This window comes from Carettochelys insculpta, chromosome 4 (assembly GCF_033958435.1).
Source record: "Carettochelys insculpta isolate YL-2023 chromosome 4, ASM3395843v1, whole genome shotgun sequence".
Taxonomy (NCBI): Eukaryota; Metazoa; Chordata; order Testudines; family Carettochelyidae; genus Carettochelys; species Carettochelys insculpta.
Window position 1 is genome coordinate 85,563,727 of NC_134140.1, and position 21,566 is coordinate 85,585,292.

Consider the following 21,566-nt stretch of genomic DNA (forward strand, 5'->3'; position numbering starts at 1 on the left):
AGCCCCTGCTGACACCCCCACTCCTATGTCAGATTTTTCCCCTCAGCCCCCGCTCACGTCTCTGCCTCCGGCTGTCTGGCCCCGGGCGACCCCCACCTCAGTACCTGACAGTCGGGCGCCCCGCCCCCAAGTAAGGGCGGCGGGTGCACCCGATGCTACTGAGCATGCGCGGTTATCTCGCGCACGTGACAGACGCGTCGGGCCTCAGAAAGTGACGTTCCTCCGGCCGGGGAGCGTGTCCTCCCCCTCCCCCGCCCACACACTTGCGGAGACACTGAGGGCTCTCCTGCGCACGTGAACCGCGTACGGCCCGGCGCTGCGTGCGGCCTTTTGGGGACCTGGCGCCGAACGCCGGGGCTGTCGCTGCGAGGCCGAGCCCGCCGGGCGCTACGATGGCGGGTGGCGCCTCTGTCGCCGGCTCCGGAGATGTGTTGTGGGCCGAGCCGTAAGCAACCAGGTCCGCCCGGAAGGAGCGCTGAGGTGACCCACCCCGCCCCGGCTCCGGCTCCCGACCGTCCAGGCCTGTGTCCTGGCTCGCTCTCAGCGCCGCGCTAGGCGGCTAGCCAGCCAAGAGCTCGTCGCCCACCTCGCAGGCTGCTTGGGGTTTCCTCAGGTCCTGGTGCCTCTGCCCCGAGTAGACACTCAGTCACTCACCGTGTTTCTGTTCCCCTGTGTGCGCTCATTCGTTCCCAGACGGGGTGCAGCCCCCTCAGCGCCCCATGTGCTCATTTGCTGTCACGAGAGGCTGCATCTCTATATCGCTGTCTAATGCCCGGGGCCTTTTGAAGGAGTAACTTCACCCATAAAAGGAAGTGGTCGCTGTGCCGATTTCATGCGGGCAGTAAAAGCTGGCGAGAGATCCCGGCCGCCTGTGTGCCAGGCAAAGAGGTAGGAAGGGAAGTTGTTTTCCCTCGGGCTTTAGTAGGAGAACAATGCCCCCAGTCAGGTAAACGTGGCAGTGGTGCTCCACAAAGTTCATGCTTCTCAACATACCTCTAATGCAGTTTTCCCGCGTCTGGCACTCGTTTCCTCAACTAGTGTTCCCTCTTCCCCGTCCCCCACCAACTTTCTCCAAAGAGTTGATCAGAAGGTGCTTGTATATATCATTTAAAATATGTCCATCACCTGGACTCTCACTGTTCTGTTTTCTATGAAAACAAAAAGCAGTCCAGTAGCACTTGAAAGACTAACAAAATAATTTATTGGGTGACGAGCTTTTGTGGGACAGACTCACCTCTTCAGATCATAGCTGTTTCAGAACAGACTCGGTATTGAAGGCACAGAGAACCAAAAATAGTAATCAAGGTTGACAAATCAGAAAAATATTATCAAGGTCAGCAAATCAGAGAGTAGGGGGGCAAAAGGCGTGGGGGAGAGTCAAGAATTAGATTAAGCCAAGTATGCAAAAGAGCCCTTGTAATGACCTAAAAATTCCCATCCTGGTTCAAACCACATATTAATGTGTCAAGTTTGAATGTAAGGGAGAGTTCAGCAGTCTCTCTTTCCAAAGTGTTGTGAAAATTCCTCTGCAGTAAGATGCAAACTTTCAGGTCATTAATAGAATGGATCTGTTTTCTCTTTAGTTCATCCATCTCTTTTGGGTAATTGTATCTGTGTCTTGCTCATGCTATGTAGAGAGGTGGATATGTACCTGCAGAATAGCTTATTGATTTTCATATGGGTTACTGCTACTGTTTTGTAGTATAATACATATTGAAAACATCTCTGCTGATATAACTATGTTGGGAACTTGTTTTCTGTACTGTCTTTCAGTCTGCTGGTATAGTCTGAAAATCCTGAGGACAAGCCCAGGAACTGTATATGGAAGTAAGCATTTAAAATGGAAGAGGACACCATATCACAACGTGGCATAAGCTAATCTGTAGACAAATGCCTATGATATTGTAGCATTTTATTGTTATAGAAAAAGTTGTAATAACTTGTTGCTCATAGATGTTAACTACAAAATAGATTGTTTTTCTCAATATCACTTTTGAGACTATTGTCTTCAGGTATGTATTGGTTCAGTTATATTACTGTAGTGGAAAGGTTAAATTTGTAAGTTTTGTGGCTAGCTAAGCATGACATTTCATATGTATATATGAGAATATAAAAACAGTTTGATCCTCCAGGCATACGTTAAAAGATTTTCAAAAGTTTATCAGAAAAAGTTGTGCAGTTCAGACTTTGTACAGACTTGTACACATGCTTAACAGAGGAACTACTCAAAATGTATAAAGTTAAGTACATCTGCAACTCACATCTGGGATCCTGGTGTGGGGTGTTGGATGAGGCTTCTTCACTGCATGCTAGAATTTTATAACATTTTGTCCTGTTTTATTTACATTTTACAGTTACTTCTTGGATAAGAATTTTTTTTTGTTTTTGTTTCTGAAAATACACAGTAAATTTTCTTCAAAATGCCCAGATCTAATGCCAGATCTCATCGTGGCCACCGACGTGGTCAGGAAGCTGGCAGACGTGAGCTGGTTTCCAGATCTTTACAGAGTGCTCAGCATTGTTTGGAAGATCAGGATTTTGGAACTGCATATGCTCACTATCTCCTGGTACTAAATCTAGCTCCCGAGCTAAAAAATGATATCAGAGTGAGTGCTTTTAAAATTAATTTAAACAGTCCAATCTCAGTTACATTTTTTCACATTCTTGAGAGCATTCTAATGAACAAATTGTTACTTTTATTTTGTATGTAACTTAGGCCAGCTCTACACCTAATCTTAAAGTGGATTGTAGATACAATTCCAGCTACGGCAGTTGCTCAGCTGGAATCGACTTATCTGCAATCGACTTAACTAGCTGCCCTCAGTGAGGGAGGTCAACAGAAGAAACTCTCCCTTACTCCCACGAGATTGAGGAGTACAGGGGTCGACTGTCGACCCCGATAGTTGGATTTTGCGCATCACCCACTAGGCCCGCAAAATCGAACCCTGGAAAATTGATTTGATCCATCTTTTGGGTACTGAAGACATACCCTTATTTTGAAGGATGTAAAGGAGAATTTAAAAAAACTGAGTAATAAGTGAATTTAGGGGTCTGTAAAAATGAGGCTGTATTAAAATTGGCTTGCACTGTACAAGCTTGTTACATACAGCTCTGTAATATGCTACACTGTCTGCTGATCTTTGGGAGTGGTATGTGGTTTAGGAGGAAGATACTACTGGGAATCTACACTAGGACTTCTAGCATTATGTGCTGTTAAGGAAATAGCTCCACATGTTCATTTAAAGACATATTTCACACTACCTCCTCTGAAGTTTCCGGTGTCTTTAATTCCCTAATTTTGATATTAGTATCACTTGACTTAGCTATGTTTGCATTGCTTTTAAGGAAACTTTTCAGTTTACCCTCTTCAAATGGGCTGAAGAGCTAGCTTCTCTTGCACGGATTCAAGATTTGTTTAACTGTTATGAGCAGGCCTTGGAACTGTTTCCTAATGATGAAGTTATATGTAATAGTATGGGAGAACATCTCTTCAGGTTTGTAATAATCTATATAAAAACTTTAGATGCACTATTTATTATTAATTAGAAATAAACATATAAGGACCTCTTTCACTTTTGTTTAATGGGAGTATCTTTGAGCACAGGCACAATGTTAGATACATAATATTGAATTTCAAGTCTGTTAAATTACTGTAAACATTACATACCATTACCATTTTTAAACATACTGTTCTATTCTAAATAATACATTTGGTCTTTACAAATAATAAGAAAAAAATACTGTCTTCCAAATGTCATTTACCAACTCGTGCATCAGTTATTTATTAAAAGTTACAAGAAAATGGTTGAAAGCTACTGTGAAGACTACCATTTTGGGTAACTTAATTTTTGTAAGTGGTTGTGTTCCATGTTTTTGTAGGTGTCACAAAGGTCTTCCATGTTTACTTCCCCTAAAGATCCCACGTTATAGCCAGTTAAGATAAAGAGAGGGCTGTTCTGGAATATGAATACACTGTATTTCCTTCTTGACTGATTTGAACTTAAGTCTCTTTAACAATATAGGGCATTTTTCCTATTCATTCCGCAAAACGTTGCACATGCTGACCTCACAGTGCATCAAGTTCCTGCAAGCATGATATGTTAGAATACAACTTGGCCTTGAAAACATAATTCCTAATTAGAAATCCAGATCACTTTTATAAGCTTGGTTCACTCTGATTTTCTGGTTTGAATAGTGAGCAAAAAACCCTATTTTGGCTATCTTTTTATTGCATGATTTTCTAAAATTTTTAATAGGTCGATTTTTAATTGTTCCTAGATCTAGAATTTATTAGAGCAACTTTTTTATGATAATTGTAATCTTAAAATTATGATCTAATAGAAATACTGGTATCTCAAGCTGTGACCGTTTGATATCTGTCATATCAAACATTACACCTGGATTGGGTAAAATCTCAGCCTGCTTTGGCTTTCAGAGATTTGACATAGTTCCATTCCTGATTGCCTGTTTTTGTTGTCCAGTAGTCCTTATGAAACACCATTTGTTTTACTGCAGCTAAATCATGGATGAAACAGTGAGGTAGGAGTGTGGAGTACAATAAATGTTATATTTTATGTATTTTTCTATTTAAAATCACTGAGGGTAGAACCATAAACCTCAGTTTATAAGCTAGTCTAATCCTTTTTGAGACAGAACCACTATATCACTGGTTTCAGAATTTAAATTTATATCTGTAAGTGTGAAAACATAGGGACTTTTTGCTTCATAACTGAATTTAAGCAAAGTAGATTGCTAGGTTTTCTAGAGAAAAGCATTAAAAAGGAACATATTTAGGGAGTTTTATCTGAAACAGTCTTGTAAATGAAAAAAAATCTTTATTTTCACCTTCTTGTATGAGCACTCCTTTTGACCATTTACGCCAAGATGTACCTTTGTCATGAAGACATAGCCCTCAAAGCAAAATGAAATAGTTTCCAAATTGTGACTATAACCATTATTATAAACAGCTAAAAATCTGATGATTTTTCCCCCATAACATCTTCAAGTTTCAGGTATCTGACAGACAACTGCATACTTCCTTCTTATTATTTGTGTCATTTTTACCACTAGAATGGGCTTTAGAGATGAAGCAGCTGGGTATTTCCACAAAGCACTGAAGCTAAATCCTGACTATGCTGACGCAAAGGAGAATTTTTATCGTGTTGCTAACTGGCTGGTAGAACGCTGGCATTTTATTATGCTTAATGACACCAAGAGGAATCTGATTTACCAGAAAGCAATTGAGAAGGTGGTCCACTCTGGTTACAGAACTGTTTTAGATATTGGAGCAGGAACAGGAATACTGAGGTCTGTGGTAAATGCATGTTTCATGTAAACTATATTAATATAAATATACTTGCTTTTACTCATGTATGTTTTAAATTATCTTTTGTAAAAAAACTAAAAATTAATTTTCATATATTATTATAACAAAGCTTAAAGAAGGAAAGGCACAGAGTTGTTATTGTGAAGTGGTATGTCTGATATCTACACGGTGATTCAGTACACGTTCATTCAGTTACGATGTTTAATTGGAAAACGTACCCTAGAGTGATAAGTTAAATAGTTTGGGCTCCCAGAGTTTAACAAACAGATGGCTGAGGAATTAGTTGGTCACAATACATAAGTACCTACGCGAAGAGGAGAAATTGGATAATAATCTCTTCTGTGCAACAGATGAAGGTATAGTAAGATCTAATGGCTGGAACTTGAAACTGGACCAATTTAAACTGAAAATAAGGTGCAGTTTTTTTAATAGTAATTAACCAAGGAAACATCAATGGCTGGCGTGGATTCTCCATCACTGGCATTTTTAAATCAATGTTGAATTATTTTTTTTTCCTAAAAGATATGCTCTAGAGCAAATTGGAATTAATTCATGCAAGTCCTATGGCATTGACATTCACCCAAATGCTATAGTTTGCATTAGCACTGGTATTAGGAATATGAAATAAAGACTGCAATGAACATACTTAAATGGAGAGTCAGAGTTTTCTTACCTAAAATAACTTCTAATGAAAACTAGGACAAGAATAACCTAATTCCAATGGTGATATTTCTTATTTTGCAGTATGTTTGCCAAAAAAGCTGGAGCTTCTTGTGTCTATGCCTGTGAGTTGTCGAAGACCATGTACGAAGTTGCTTGTGATGTGGTGGCAGCAAATAATATGGAAGGAGAGATCAAACTGCTGCATATGAAATCTCTTGATATAGAAATTCCAAAACACATACCTGAAAGGTAGCTTAGAATAGCCTACTGTGATAGCTTTTTATTTCAGTTTTGTTTGTGAAAGTGGGAAATGTTGCATAAAGCAGCAGAAAATAATCATCTATTGATATGGCATTTAAAAGTCCCCACAAAATTTGTCTTGAGATTCTGTGTCATAGAAGACTGCATTTAACAATATTTCAAGTACTATTTCATTGTTCATTAGAACAAACTCCATTCATTCAAACCATTTACTTACCGAATAAAACATGGTTCACACAAATCTGCAAGGAGAAAAAGGGATAAAAAATAGAACATTAACGCATATCTCAGGGGGTAGCCATGTTAGTCTCTATCTGCAAAAACAAACAGAAGTTCTGTGACACATTATAGACTAACAGATTTATTTGAGCATAAGCTTTCATGGGTTCAGGTGAAGTGGGTTTTACCCACAAAATATTATGTTCAAATAAATCCCTTTGGCTTTAAGTTGCCATAGGACTCCTCATTGATTTTTGACAGCAGCTTTTGGCTGTGTCTGCACTAGCCAAAAACTTAGAAATGGCCGTGCAAATGGCTTTTTGAAGTTTACTAATGAAGCGCTGAAATACATGTTCAGTGCTTCATTAGCATGCGGGCAGCCGCAGCACTTTGAAATTGACACGGCTTGCTGCCGTGCGGCTCGTCCAGATGTGGCTCCTTTTCAGAAGGACCCCGCCTACTTCGCAGTTCCCTTATTCCCATCTGCTCATAGGAATAAGGGCACTTCGAAGTAGGCGGGGTCCTTTTGAAAAGGAGCCCCGTCTGGACGAGCCGCGTCAATTTCGAAGTGCCATGGCCGCCTGCATGCTAATGAAGCGCTGAATATGTATTTCAGTGCTTCATTAGTAAACTTCGAAATGGCCATTTGCATGGCCATTTTGAAGTTTTTGGCTAGTGTAGACATAGCCTTTGTGTGTCCTGATAAGACTTGGGATTCTCATTAGCACTCTAAATCCACACATTTGCAGCAGAAACCATTATTTAATAGCTGTAACACTCTTTAGACAACACATAAAGGTTTTAAGAGAATTATTTTACATCATTACCTTTCTATAGAGAGGTGCATACACCTAGGGTGTGTCTACACTAGGAATTAACTTCAAAGTTAACTTTGAAGTTAGGCACTTATTTGAGGCAGCCAACAGAGTTTACACACATTTTCCCTTACTTCAAAGTTAATTGTAATGTTAAATTTGGAAGATTTTGCTAATTCCTATGGTAGGTCCGTGATGCCATAAACAAAGGATTTTAGCTTCACTAACTCAAATCAGTTGTGCTCAGGAGTGAGACAAAACGTAAGGGGATCTGCACATGGGGTGAACATTTCTTAGTAGCATTAGGGAGTTGGTAGAGAACTGGTTTTTTTTGCAGATACTGTACTTCAAGGTTGGAGAAGTTTAAGCAGTGCAGAGGTTGCTTTAGACATTGAGCTGAAGAAATTATCTGCAGAGCCATGTTACAACTGTTCAAGTGGATTTTAGTTCTTACACATTTGTCCCACCTACCATTCTGCAAAGTACCACAGGCTGATTGCTAGGAGCTGGTACAATAATTGCATTCTGAGCAAGTTCACGTTCTCTGGTAGCTTTCAGAAAATGGTATTAGCATTTTTTTTTTGTTCAGGTTATAAGATTTGTGATATTGGTAACTTCACCTTGTTTTTATTCACACTTAAATGCAGCATGAGTGGCTGTGGCTACACTACTCCTCCCTTTCACAAGGGGCATGTAAATACAGCCATTCAAAAATGCAAATGAGGTGCAGATTTAAATAACTCATGCTTCATTCGAATACTCCTGCAGGATCTTAATTCCAAAGAGGGTTGCTTTCGAATCATAAACAGCCATGTATCTGGGGTTGCTTCGAAAGGAAACCCTGCTTTTGAAAGCAGCCTTCTTCCCAACTGGTGCTTTCGAAAGCGGCATTTCCTTTCAAAGGAACCCCAGCTACATAGCTGTTTTGATTCCAAATGGGGCTGCTTTTGAATCATATATCCCATGGGAGTATGCAAATGAGGCATGAGATATGTAAATCTATGCCTCATTTGCATTTTCAAACAGCTGCATTTACGTGCCCCTTCCAAAAGGGAGGGGTAGTGTAGCTGCAGCCAGTATGTTTTAGCTTTATTTTCTGTTTTTGTTTTGAAAGATGTTTTTCTTTGATCTACAATTGACCTCTCAACTTTATTCCTAGTGTGTCCTTTTGTGTAGTGGTTATGGGTTAAAGAGTAGTGGAAGTATAACCAAATATAATGTATTTAAAAACATTCATTAGTTTAGTATGTTTACTCAGCATCCCAGAAAGCTGTTCCTATTGCCAAACCACAGTTTAATCCATCATTTTATTTTTCCGCACATCTGGTTAAGAGTTGTTTTTAAATGGGATGCTTCGTGAGGAGCTCTAAGTTTAAATAGCAGAAATTTATTGAGGGTTGCTGGTGTGGACTTAGTACTATTTCACTGAAGCTTATTCATTTCAGCCTTGGTTCTGCTCGTAGTACTAAAATTGAAGATAAATCCAAGATTTGTAAAGGTGCCTTAGTTTTTAGTCTCACATTAAATTACTAATTTAAAGGTAGGATGTGCTCAGTAATTTCTTTCATGTCCATCTTAAAAAATTGTATTTAAAGTATAACTATAAAGTTTATTTTGTGTATAAGTGTGTATATTGGGATATGGCCTGCCATATTTCAAGTCTGTTTGAAAGATCATGTTTATTTTTATGTTTCTCTTAGGTTCTTCCCATACCTAATCATTCATATATATTGTCTTGAAAGTTTCATGGTAAATTGTTGCTCTGTGTTTATAAACTTATCTATATGTATTTTGAATCGCTTGTTATAATAACAACAATTTAAAACATGTTCCTCTGCTGGATGTGTTTTCCTTTTTAGTTACATGAATATATATTTTAATAGCCTAGCTTTTTATCAACATGTATAAACATGTAGCTTCAGCTTATATTTGTATTTTACTTTGAACAGTTTGATTTCTAGAAGAAATGTGTAACGGCCTTTAATGTTTCATAACTGTAACTACCTTTTCTTAACAACACTTTTCATAGGGTTTCTCTGGTTGTCACAGAAACTGTAGATGCAGGTTTGTTTGGAGAAGGGATTGTGGAGAGTTTGATACATGCTTGGGAACATTTGCTTTTACAACCAAAGGTAGGTAACAAATTCAGATACCCGTAAGTCAGAACCACAATGAGAAACATACATATGTGATATGTCCTTATATTTGTTCCACTCTTCCTTATGCTTAAACACTTAATGGATAGCTCAGCAGTTTGAGCACTGGCCTGTTAAACCCAGGGTTGTGAGTTCAGTCCTTGAGGGGCCTATTTAGGGATCTGAGGAAAATAGATGTTTTAAAAAAAAAAGGTGGCGGGGGGAGATGGTGCTTGGTCCCACCAAGAGGGCAGGGGACTGGACTCAATCTCTGGAGGTCCCTTTCAGCTCCATGAGATGTGAGGTGGGTATCTCCACTTGTGAAAATCAGATTTGATAGCTTTGTTGGCACAAGTACTGCTTCATGTCTGTTACATGTGAGTAGACAAGGAGAGGGCCTTGTGAATAAGTCTGCCTTGTGGCAGAGAAGGGTTTGCTGCATGAATCTTGTGTTTAAGATAGGTTACATTTAAACATTCCTCCTCCCCTGCAAACCTCTACTTTGTATTACCCATGACTGACAAACTTCTGTTTAGGTCTCATGAAATGAAAGGCTGCAGTCTGCGAAAGGTTATTGGATAGTTTCTTCTTTCATGTCCTGACCACCCCCCCCCCCCAAAAAACCTTAACATCCTCATATTGGTGAATTTTTTTAATCTCATTTATTAGACTAAAATGTATTACTTTTAGTGTTAAAAACAGGAATAGTTTTACCTATTATCTGTGCATTGGTTTAGCGAAACTTGTATTCCTTCGAGTTAGGATCAGATGGATCAAATAGATGGTCAAAAATATATAAGGAACTGACAAGTGCAGCTGGTGTGTAAATAATTGAAAGCATATGTATAGGTCCATGAGAGGGTAGTTTTAGCTATATTAAAATATATGAACTATTCATGAGATTTGCTTCTTCTGATTCACTCTTTTTTGCTTGTCCTGTGTTGTCATTCAGTGAGTTTATATATGTATATCAGCAGTTTATGTTGAAGACTGTGAATAAAGCAAAACAGATAATGAACAGAAAGCCATCTAAAATAAACAGACAGAAGTTTATAGACACTGAACAACAATTTACCATGAAACTTTCCAGATCATTATGAACTATTAGGTATGGGAAGAGCATAAGAGAAACATTAAGCCATCTAAAATAAAAGACAGTGAACAGAAAGCCACCTAAAATAACAGCGATTTGATTAGAGAAGTATGGAAAAATGATCAAGAAAAAGAATGCAGTAGGAATGTAAATAACATGCAAAAACAATAACCATGTAACCTGTCAAAATTCTGGCAATTAAACATTTAATTAGGGAATGAAGGATACAGGGTTTACACAAGGCTCTGCTGCCATACAACCCAGGGATTCTCCCCTCTGGTGTCTGACCGACCAGCCTTGGGGCTCAGAAGCTGATTGGCTTTGTATCTGGGGCCTCTGCCACTGCATGGAATCCCAGTGCACCCAGTGTCCCAGCTGCCAGCCCAGCATCTGGAGTTGCAGCTGCTGACCCCACTTTAGAAGTTGGGACCCAAGGTATGTTGGGTGTCAGTTCACAAGGCCCAGAACGGACAGGATTTGGGATTTGCTTCAACACTGAACTGATTAGGGATAATGTACTTTATAAAGCTTAACTACTCCATGCTACTACAGTTAAGAACATAAGAACGGCCATACTGGGTCAGACCAAAGGTCCATCCAGCCCAGCATCCCATCTGCCGACGGTGGCCAATGCCAGGTGCCCCAGAGAAGGAGAACAGAAGACAATGATCAAGTGATTTATGTCCTGCCCATCCATCTCCTGCCCTTGTACTGAAGGCTAGGGCACCATACTTTATCCCTGGCTAATAGCCATTTATGGACCTAACCTGCAAAAATTTATCAAGCTCTTTTTTAAACCCTAATAGAGTCCTGGCCTTCACAGCCTCCTCGGGCAGGGAGTTCCACAGGTTGACTGTGCACTGTGTGAAGAAAAATTTCCTTTTATTAGTTTTGAACCTACTACCCATCAATTTCATTTGGTGTCCCCTAGTTCTTGTATTATGGGAAAAGGTAAATAATTTTTCTATATTCACTTTCTCCACACCATTCATGATTTTATATACCTCTATCATATCGCCCCTCAATCGCCTCTTTTCCAAACTGAAAAGTCCCAGTCTCTCTAGCCTCTCCCCATATGGGACCCGTTCCAAGCCCCTAATCATCTTAGTCGCCCTTTTCTGAACCTTTTCTAATGCCAATATATCTTTTTTGAGGTGAGGAGACCACATCTGCACGCAGTACTCAAGATGTGGGCGTACCATAGTTTTATATAGGGGAAGTATGATATCTTTTGTCTTATTATCGATCCCTTTTTTAATAATTCCTAACATCCTATTTGCCTTACTAACTGCCGCTGCACACTGCATGGATGTCTTCAGAGAACTATCCACTATAACTCCAAGATCCCTTTCCCGATCTGTCGTAGCTAAATTTGACCCCATCATGTAGTACGTGTAATTTGGGTTATTTTTTCCAACATGCATTACCTTACACTTACCCACATTAAATTTCATTTGCCATTTTGCTGCCCAATCACTCAGTTTGCTAAGATCTTTTTGTAGTTCTTCACAATCTGTTTTGGTTTTGACTGTCCTGAACAACTTGGTGTCATCTGCAAACTTTGCCACCTCACTGCTTACCTCATTTTCTAGATCATTGATGAACAAGTTGAACAGGATCGGTCCCAGGACTGACCCCTGGGGAACACCACTAGTTACCCTCCTCCATTGTGAAAATTTACCATTTATTCCCACCCTTTGTTTTCTGTCTTTTAACCAATTCCCGGTCCATGAAAGGATCTTTCCTCCTATCCCATTTTACAAGGTACACATTAGCAAGCAAAAAGCACAACAGGACAATGTATTCAACTGGATAAGAGGTTTTTTGAAATGCCTATGTCCCTTCTGCCACAGGAGTCCTGGTCTCGCAGTGCCTCTCATCAGGTCTGTGGTGGACGTGGCTCCAGCTGGGGAAACCCCGGGGCACCTCTGAGGCTGGAAGTCCCTGGTGAAACTCAGCTGAAGGCAGGGTTTCCCAAGTTGTTATCCCTTAGCTGTTTACAAAGTGTGTGCATACTGGCTCAATGCTCCTTTAATATTCTCACAAGGCTGAAGGCAGGATTGCTCTGTCTACTGGTTCCCAGCTCAAGTGCAGGTGGTAGGGCTGATGTGGCTATCTGGTGTTTGTGTCTGGAGGTTTAAGGCTATAACATAGGGGTGGGAACTTGGTTATACTACAGAAATCGAAGTTTCCACTTCTGCTCTCTGAGGCCTGCAGGCTGCTCTTCAAGGCCTTCAGGCCTGTTGGCATGTTATGTGATACAGAGTAGGAGAGGATTTTAATAGGTAACTGAAACCAGGAAGCATCAAACTTATCAATTAACTGGTTCAAGTTTTATATTCCTAATATGTAGTTTATGCAAGAAAAACAACCCATTTTGACAGTTGGGTGGAAAAAGGAAAGCATTTTAAAAACATATATTAAAGCTGTCAGATGAATTACTGGGAAGTAAGCAAGTTAAATGAGACAGAATAGTGAATAGCATGATTGATAGAATTATCAGTTGAGAATTCATATTTAATGAAGATTGGCATTATTGAGAAAGGGGTTAAGGGAAAATACCGCTTTACAGTTAAGTCTGGGTTAGCCCTCAGGCAGATACATTAGGGAAAAACAAAAATACTACCTTCTAGAAAGTGACCTTTTATGTCGTTGTTACGAAAGTATATGTAAAGGAAAGATAGCTCTAGATGCAACAATATGAACCAGAGCATTTTGAAATGCTGTAGGAAATGAAAAGATAGGGAAGATACGTTCTAGCGTTTTCCTCCTTCAGTGAATGTATATACATTTGCCTGTTTTTTTCACCAGAAAAAGTGGCATCATTTAATTCACAACATTTCCACAAAAACTGAATTGTTTGGAATTGCATTAAAAATTAAAAAACATCATTAGCTTTGAGAATATTTATTAAAGTTTTTGAGATAATGGGTGACACACAGAAATAAACTCAGCAGTACCAGTAGAAATAGGTCTTTATCTGATTTATTTACATTTTCACAGCCTAAAAATCAAGACTTTGGCACAGAAGACTATGGTCAAGTTATTCCTGCTGGTGCTACTGTATATGGGATGGCAGTGGAATGCAAAGAGATACGCAGACATCACAGGTGCGTTTGTACTTTGCCAGGGCTTGGAGCTCACATATGGCAGATTTGGGAAAAGAAATTCTGCTCATTTTAAACAAAGGAGGAATATTTTTATTTTCTATTCACGTAAAACAAATACGTAGGTATGTTAATATTATGTGTGTAGTTAAAGGAGACCACCAACTTAAGCAGCTGTACAAAGTATGAACAGAATTTCTGTATGGGTGGGTGACTGAACTGGTACTGATGAACTTTTAGGTCTGTATCAGAGTTGTCAAAATTCATTAGGCATTGTAACTTCTACACATTTTCTCCCATCCTTGGTATTGTCTGTATTAGACTTTATTTAGAACGACTGCATACTCTGTACCATTTCACCATATTCTAGAGTGGCCTCTCTCTACCCTAAAAACAAGCCTCTCCAATGAAAGAGCATTATTTATTTCTGAAAACCTATTGAGACTAGAAAAGAGGTTGCATTATAGTTAATATATTATGGATTATTATAGTTTATTATTTAATTCTATACCATTACAGAAAGTTAAGTCTTCTGAATGTTAACAAAGTTTTATTCTTGAGAACATTCACTTAATACTGAATAAACTAATGCTGCAATGAAAATTTACTCTCACAGGAAACAGAACTGCATCTTGTATAAGATCTCCTTTTTGCCTAATGTAGCTTCCTGATTTCATGAAAACTTTGAAATTGAGACTATATCTACTTGCATCAGAGCCTCAATTTGAGTCAGACAATTGGCACAAAACAAGATATTTTAAAATTCTCAGAAGCCACCTTCAGCATGTTTGTCTTCAGTAAGCTGATGGGGTTCTCTCATCCTCTATTCAGAGGGAGGCTGTCCATTACTGGGGGAGCCTGCTTTACACTGAAGATAACCTTTCCAGTGTCCATTGCATCCTGTGTTGTTAGGGTAAATGTCTTATTCTGGCTATATTTACAAAACATACCTTTTTTCTGATAGTTGTTAGTCGATGCCAAACAGTAACCCATTGTCTTCTAAGACAAGGAAAAGAAAGATCACATCAATTTCCGTTCTCTTGATGCACTTGTTTTTAGTTCCTTGTAAGTTTTAAATCTGGGTGCCAGAGAACAGTAAGAGAAGAGTACTTGAGGATGCTGGAGCTCATTAACTATGTGGTCAGTGACTAGAATCCTGCTGGATTTATTTATTTCTTAGAAAATAAATGTTGTTGCCCCTGACAGAGAGGTATGTTTAATATTCCAAGGAAAGCTACCAGCAAAGTCTGTTATCACACTATGTACTCAATATGTTCAGTGTTCAAGGAGAAGGACTGTTTATAGGCTTTGATTTGTCTAATTTAGGTTTGCTTGTCCTTATCTTGCTCCCTTCCTTCCCTCCCAGGGTGGAAATACAAGAAGTTGCCAGCGTGCATTTGGCAGAAACGGTAGTGTTTTGTAGTCCAACATGTGCATCTGCGACCTCAGATGAAGCTATTGAACCTTACACCACAGAAAAACTCAGTAGAATTCCTGGGGGTTATATGCCACTGACACAACCCTTTCAAGTGATGACGGTGGATTTCAACAACCTGGAGGTAACAATTTCTTTACTGGCTTACATCCTAAAAAACAAACAGAACAAAACATCCGTAGAGCACCTGATGCAGATCCAAAAATTTGGCTCTAAGAGTATTTCTTCATCCCAGTTAGATTGAGTGATAAATGCCTGAGTTTGAGCATTCAATAGCCATCTCGCAAACCCATGCCTGAGTTGGTGTGTGCTCACTGGGCCTGCATTCACCTGTCTGCATAACTAAGACTCCTCTGGGTATAGTTTATGATTCCTTGTGCAGCAGGATTCTGTCCCAGTGAATTATGGAAGAATTCTTTCCTTTGGGGCTTCTAGAGTGAATTAAAGGAAAGGCGTTGGATGATTCTTCACTGCAATCCTCGTTGCAAACTGGGGAGTCTGTGAGTCTGAATAAAAGTGGCACACAAGCTCCTGGCTGTAGCCCTAGTTAGACTTGCTAATCTGGGTTGAAACCAACACTTAACTTGAGTAAAGCCATTGTGTGTGTGGACAGAAAGAGAGATGGGGAAAGGGACAATACCCAAGAGAGATCCTGCAGTAAAGACATACCCTAAGTAAATGTAGCAAATGTGTTGTTGTATGTTTGTCCATATGCTCTTGTCTCACTGCTTCATTTTTACTGTTAGGATTGCAATATATAAATGAGTTGTGATTGGTCATATTTCCACTGAAATTATAGGCATGATTTGAATTATGGAGAATGACACATGACAGAGTATTTTATATTTCAAGTGAAAACATTGCCATTTAAAATGAGCTGTTCATAGATGGTTGCAGAGATGGGTAGAGAGTGGGATAGAGAGCTCCGTATGTCACCATTCAACCAATTTGTGACTTCACCCTGCTATGGAAACTATCTTGTACATCTATATGTTGACGATGCAAATAGGTTTATTTCGTAGGTACGCACCAAATAGACCTGCGTGGAGACGTAGGTCTCTGAGCCAGCCTTACAGACTGAAAGAGCAATATAGTTTCATGCTTGTGTATGTATGTTTCTGGCTTCTTAACCCATGGAGAGGAGATTCCACCAAAATTATGATGCAGAGCTTTAAAATAACTTGTTATATAGATAAAATCATTCTTGATTGGTTGGGAACTGCTATGCTCTGCATATGTAACCTTTCCTGTTCACCTTATCTGACATCTGAGGTCAATAAATGAAGTAAAGAAAAGCACTTGAATGCAAGAAACTACACTGTAACAAGCTCTGGCTCAAGCACCAGCTTTGGCTTCTCTGATAAATTAGTGTCTTGTCACATGCTTTATCTTACATGTTTTCCTGAACTTTTCCATGTATATCTTTTTAATCTTGCTGAATACATTTTATAAGATCCAAGAAGTAACATGAAACTCTCTAAATATTTTATTAGCTAGATTTTCAAATAATGCAGATTCCAGCCTTACTGCGTGAAGAGGTATAAAACAATACAAAGTACGAGAAAACAAATGTATTGATTTTCATTTGCTTGGAATAAGTGAATACTCATGACGGTGCAGCTTTTGCCACCAGCAATCTGTGGCCTCTTTAGACATGAACAACTCATTCATTTCTTCCTCTCAACCTGTGCCCATTGTTGGTTTCAGACCATACCATTCAAACATACTCCCTTAGAAAATAAAACTATTGATACGCTACCAGTAGGGAGCTGGATTTTCATATCCGAGTATGAAAACCAGAAATAAAATTAAAAGCTTTTGCGGTTAATTCTTAAAACTTAAATTCCCATTGGTAAAAAGCAATCTGATGTACACCCCATTCTCAACATCAGTCGGGCATCACTTTTGAGGACAGGCATATTCAAGTTTTGGTTTTTTTTTTAAACCATTCTTCATCAGGAATTGAAAAGCCTGGCAACTAGGAAGCCTTGCAAGATCAGCATACCTGTCACTCACGAAGGTATGCTGGATGCTGTTGTGGTCTGGTTTGTACTACAGCTTGATGATGAACATAGTTTGTCTACAAGTCCCACTGAGGAAACTTGCTGGGAACAAGCAGTCTACCCTATACAGGGCCTTCCAGGTATGTGGATTTTTCAGGGTAACAGTATTAATTTTTATTTCATTAATTTGAGAGTAATTTGTCTTAAAAGGATGCTGTCAATTGGTCTCAAAGATAAGGGACCATATTAGGAAAGGAGAAAACATCACTAACCATAGCAAAGTCATTACTTCTCTTTCTCAAGCTCTCTGAGCAATCTTTAGTATTCTTACCTCATTATTACCTTAGCCTTTTCCCACTCATCACTATCCCTTTTCGCTCCTCCTCCTGTGTGAGGAGTTTCCTCATTGTAGATTGAAAATGACTAGTGTAGCTTTTGTCTCCTGAAACCACAGATTAGGTATTTGTATGAACATCCCATTATAATTTCTGAAAGTTATTAATGTACTGTTTGTAATGTTTTGATAAGATTACACTGTGAAGCCTGGAGATGCTGTGGTGATGGAAGTATGTTGCCATGATTGCTACTTGAGGATCCAGAAGATTTCTGTTTTGACTTCAGAGTATGTGATGGACATTGAAAGGGAGAACACACTGGCTTCAGGCAACGAGGCTGAACTTTGCAGTGCTCTGGCTAGTCTTAAAACTACTACCGCACCAGGTGGCAAGGAGCAGGAGTGCATGCTGGAATCCACTGAAATTGCACTTCTGAACAATGTGCAGTACCATGAATGCTTTAATGCTGCCCTTGGCAAAGTGTTGTCATCCTTGATCCCAAGGAGAGAATCTCAGGCAGTGGAGGTTGATGGTCATGGGAGTCGGCTGAACTTTGAAAAGAGTCAAAACAAGAACTCCTATACAACTCCTGAGCCTTTATATGTATTAGATGTGTCTGAGGGCTTTTCAATTCTGACAATAATTGCTGGCAAACTTGGGCCAATTAAAGCTTACAGTTCGGTTGAAAAAGAGCAACATCAAGTAGCCCTTAACATAATTTCAGAAGCCAATCATTTCCCTAAAGAAGCATTAGAGTTTTGGCTCAGCCAATTGGAGGATGAGAGTGTGGTGTTACAGAGACCCAAATCAGACAAACTGTGGAGTATTATAATTCTAGACGTCATAGAGACTTCAGGTTTAATCCAGCAGGAGGTGATGGAAAAGGCAGCAATATCAAGGTACTGTGTGATACAAGCCTTCTGAAGGTGAGAACCTATCCCTCTGGTAGCTCCAAACTCGCACTTGTCTGGTCAGAGGTAATTAGTTAATTTTTTTTAATTTTATAGAAATTTATCACTGATTTTAAAAAAAACCCACAGAAGAGCTTATTCTTGACATACCAGAAATCCAAGCAACACTGCAGAATTTGATAAGGTATTCTAGGTGGGGGTCATATGAATAGCTGTTAGGCCTCAGTTCAGGAAAACACTTAACACTTCTATGTCAGTGGAATAGAAGTGCCCATCCTGAATCAAGACTTTAATACAGTCAGTTTAGTTTTCTTAGTAGCAGGATAACAGACTTTGGCAATAAACATCTCTATCTCTGTTTATAGGTGTTTGCTTCACTCTGGAGGAAAGATATTCCCACAATATGTGGTGATGTATGGGATGCTCGTAGAATCACAATCCTTAGTACTTGAAAGCGCAGTTCAAGGGACTGAACCTACACTTGGGTTTAACATAGCACCTTTTATCAACCAGTTCAAGGTAGGAAGTTAGCGACTTGTTTCAATCTCAAGCATAGATCTCAGAATTTACAAGTGCCCAACTGTGGGTCATCATGTCAATATAAGGAATTCATAAGAAGTGCTGGAAGTTTTAACTATGTTGGATTAATTTCTTCAAAATATTTTTGTAACCTAAACTCTGTGAATAAATACTGACGTAAATTTACTATAATAGAAGTCAAGACATGCTTCAGGTAGGGCCAAAGTAAGTTGTGGTCTGACGTGGAGAGCCGAAAAAGTTACAATTTCCAACACTTCAGTGTTCAGAAAAACAGCATTGTCAGGGGATTATTTCCTGATACAACTTGTGTCACAAGGGCCAGATTTTAAAAAAGGATTAGAAATGATAGGGTCTGTTCAGTTCCTTTAGGAAAAAAAAATGATGTAATTCACAAATGGAAAGTTGCTGTTGTATAGTTAAGCCTGAAAGCCTTGTATATTCCTCCTCAGGTGCCTGTTCGTGTGTTTTTGGATCTTTCCACATTACCATGTGTGCCCTTAAGCAAGCCAGCAGAGCTGTTAAGATTAGATCTTATGAATCCCTATATGAACAGCTCTAATAGAGAAGTAAAAGTAAGTTGAACACACACACACCTTTTTTTTTCCCCCCAATTCCTCACTGTCATGATTGAATAATTTCATACAAAGCTATTTCAGCGCAGACCATCTTGAAGTAGATTTCAAAAATTGTGGACCAGGGTATTTGATTTTCATGGTGATGCAGATACTGCTATCATACAAATAAATTCAAAATAAAAAATTAGAGTTCTACTTCCCTAAATATCCTCTTTTCCTTTTTAGGTGCAAGTTTGTAAGGCTGGCCAACTCACTGCCATCCCCTTTTGGTATCATATACATCTAGATGAAGATATTTATATGGATACATCGAGTGATTCCTCCCACTGGAAACAAGCTGCAGTTGTTCTTGACAAACCTATCCAAGTTCAGCTTGGAGATGAACTTGTGCTTAACATTCAGCACTATAAAAGCAATGTTAGCATCACAGTCAAGCAGTGAGGAATAGTCACATGGAAACTAGTTTGTATTATGTTCAAATCAGAAATTATCTCAGCTTAAATATAGTTATCTGTGCACACTAGCAGAATGGCTCAGGATGTGAGATAAATAGAACATAAATGTAAAACCTAGGCTTTATGTATTCTCCCAAGAGGTGTTTTTATTAATTAAAAAAATTTTTTTTAAAAGGACCTGCTGGTGAACCAGAAACCATTGTGCAAAAATATTTTGAGCTGTTATTGTAAAGTCAGGTTTGGCTCTGCAGCAGGTAGCTTTGTTGTCAACTGAACTGATGGAGAAATAGGGGAAAGTTAGAGAGGAAGCTGTTATTTCTGTAGAAGGTATGCTTGCAATTTTGCTTTTGTGTAAGATGCTCACATACCTTACCAGTAAGCACTGTATAAATATTTACATGCACGGAATGCAATATTGTGAACAATTAGATCCTTCCCTCAATCTCACAAATCTTACATGAAGATGTATTAAATGGGAGTCAGTTTTAAAATAAACTCATGAATGCCCTGTGTGGCCATGTGCTTATGTTCACTCTTCTTAAACTGTTTTTTATTCTTGCTTGTAGATCTTATTATATATACAGTATACCATTGAAGTGTGTGATTTCGATTTGTGCTTAGCTCAGATTAACGTGACTTAAGTGCAACTCAAAATTCTGCTTGCCCCCAGCCCTGGCTCAACTTCTGCTGGCCCGCACTGCCCCAGTTCATCCCGCCTGGCTCCAGCTCAAAATGCCCCCTGCACACACGGTTCTGGCTCAACTCCACCCCTTGCCCCCACTGTGGCCCTAACCCACCCAATCCTTAACCCGCCTGCCCCACTCCCATGGCCCCAAGCCAGGGCCAGGCTTAATGCTCCCCAACTGTCCCCCCAACCTTACCTTTCAAGAGTAGCTCCAGGTGCTCATCCTGCTTCCTACCCAGCTGCAGAACATGCAAAAGCTGCCTCCACCAACTTACGTGAAATTGGAGTTGGGAGAGTATGTGGGAAGGCAACACTTGCTTAACTCAAGGGATTACTGTATACACTTCTCATTGCCTGTAGGCCCCATTGATTTTGTCCTCCTGAATCAGCATTACCCGTACAACTACAGCAGCACAAGTTTGATCACAGTTGAACTTACACTCAGTAAATACTTGTCAAAGTCACCAAGCAGTTGTGCAGTGTAGAATGGATAATCATGTAATTAATGTATGATGAGTAATACTGGTCTGGATTCTTCTGAACTTTCTATGCACACTTCGAGTCAAATTTTGTCTCCCATTATTCATCTGTAAGATGGGGATCCCCGTTCCCTACCTACCACTTCTACCACAGTGAGATCATTAAATGTGTGATAAACTCTGGTTGGGTGGTGCTTGATACACTTAGGTTATTTTGCTGCTGAGAAAAGATTTCTACAGACTAAGTCCTTCTGCTGGAATACACCACATGATGTGTGCAACTATAGTGCGAGAGGCCCATGCACCAGCTACAGTTTGAGAACTTAACTTTGTTGCATGGCAAAGAGGAAGGAGTTGAGGTATGATTGAAGGGAATTAGAAAATTCCAAAAACAAAAGGCAAAACATAGGGGTGGAAAGAAAGAGGAAGCGGTCTTCTTGAATTTGATGGGAGAAGAGCAAAGATCAAGGTAGAATTTTAGGCTACATCTACATGAGCATCAAAACAGCTTTTGTTGAGAAAAAACACA

General features: G+C 39.5%; 1 protein-coding gene across 5 annotated transcripts; it reads left to right on the top strand.

Annotated features, from left to right (window-relative positions):
- The first annotated feature begins 224 nt into the window (after window positions 1-224).
- PRMT9 (protein arginine methyltransferase 9) lies at window positions 225-20,385 on the top strand. Of its 5 annotated transcripts, none has more exons than XM_074993207.1 (14): window positions 230-888; window positions 1,774-1,827; window positions 2,406-2,606; window positions 3,346-3,494; window positions 5,071-5,307; window positions 6,071-6,238; window positions 9,314-9,416; window positions 13,516-13,622; window positions 14,986-15,178; window positions 17,014-17,197; window positions 17,586-18,291; window positions 18,669-18,822; window positions 19,293-19,415; window positions 19,644-20,385. In XM_074993207.1, the coding sequence occupies exons 3-14, from the start codon at window positions 2,421-2,423 to the stop codon at window positions 19,857-19,859; spliced, it is 2,526 nt and encodes an 841-aa protein (XP_074849308.1). In that variant the 5' UTR covers window positions 230-888; window positions 1,774-1,827; window positions 2,406-2,420; the 3' UTR covers window positions 19,860-20,385. The 5 variants fall into 5 exon arrangements, 4 of the variants coding, with proteins under 4 accessions (XP_074849310.1, XP_074849308.1, XP_074849309.1 ...); XM_074993208.1 differs by having other exon boundaries at window positions 230-480; XR_012645408.1 differs by lacking the exon at window positions 18,669-18,822 and having other exon boundaries at window positions 225-888; window positions 19,644-19,782.
- Window positions 20,386-21,566: the final 1,181 nt, after the last annotated feature.

Coding starts and splice junctions, on each gene's coding strand:
- PRMT9 (XM_074993207.1), top strand. CDS start 2,421: ATGCCCAGATCTAATGCCAGATCTCATCGTGGCCACCGACGTGGTCAG. Junction 3,495..5,070: donor ATGGGAGAACATCTCTTCAG/GTTTGTAATAAT, acceptor TTTTACCACTAG/AATGGGCTTTAGAGATGAAG. Junction 19,416..19,643: donor GCTCTAATAGAGAAGTAAAA/GTAAGTTGAACA, acceptor TTTCCTTTTTAG/GTGCAAGTTTGTAAGGCTGG.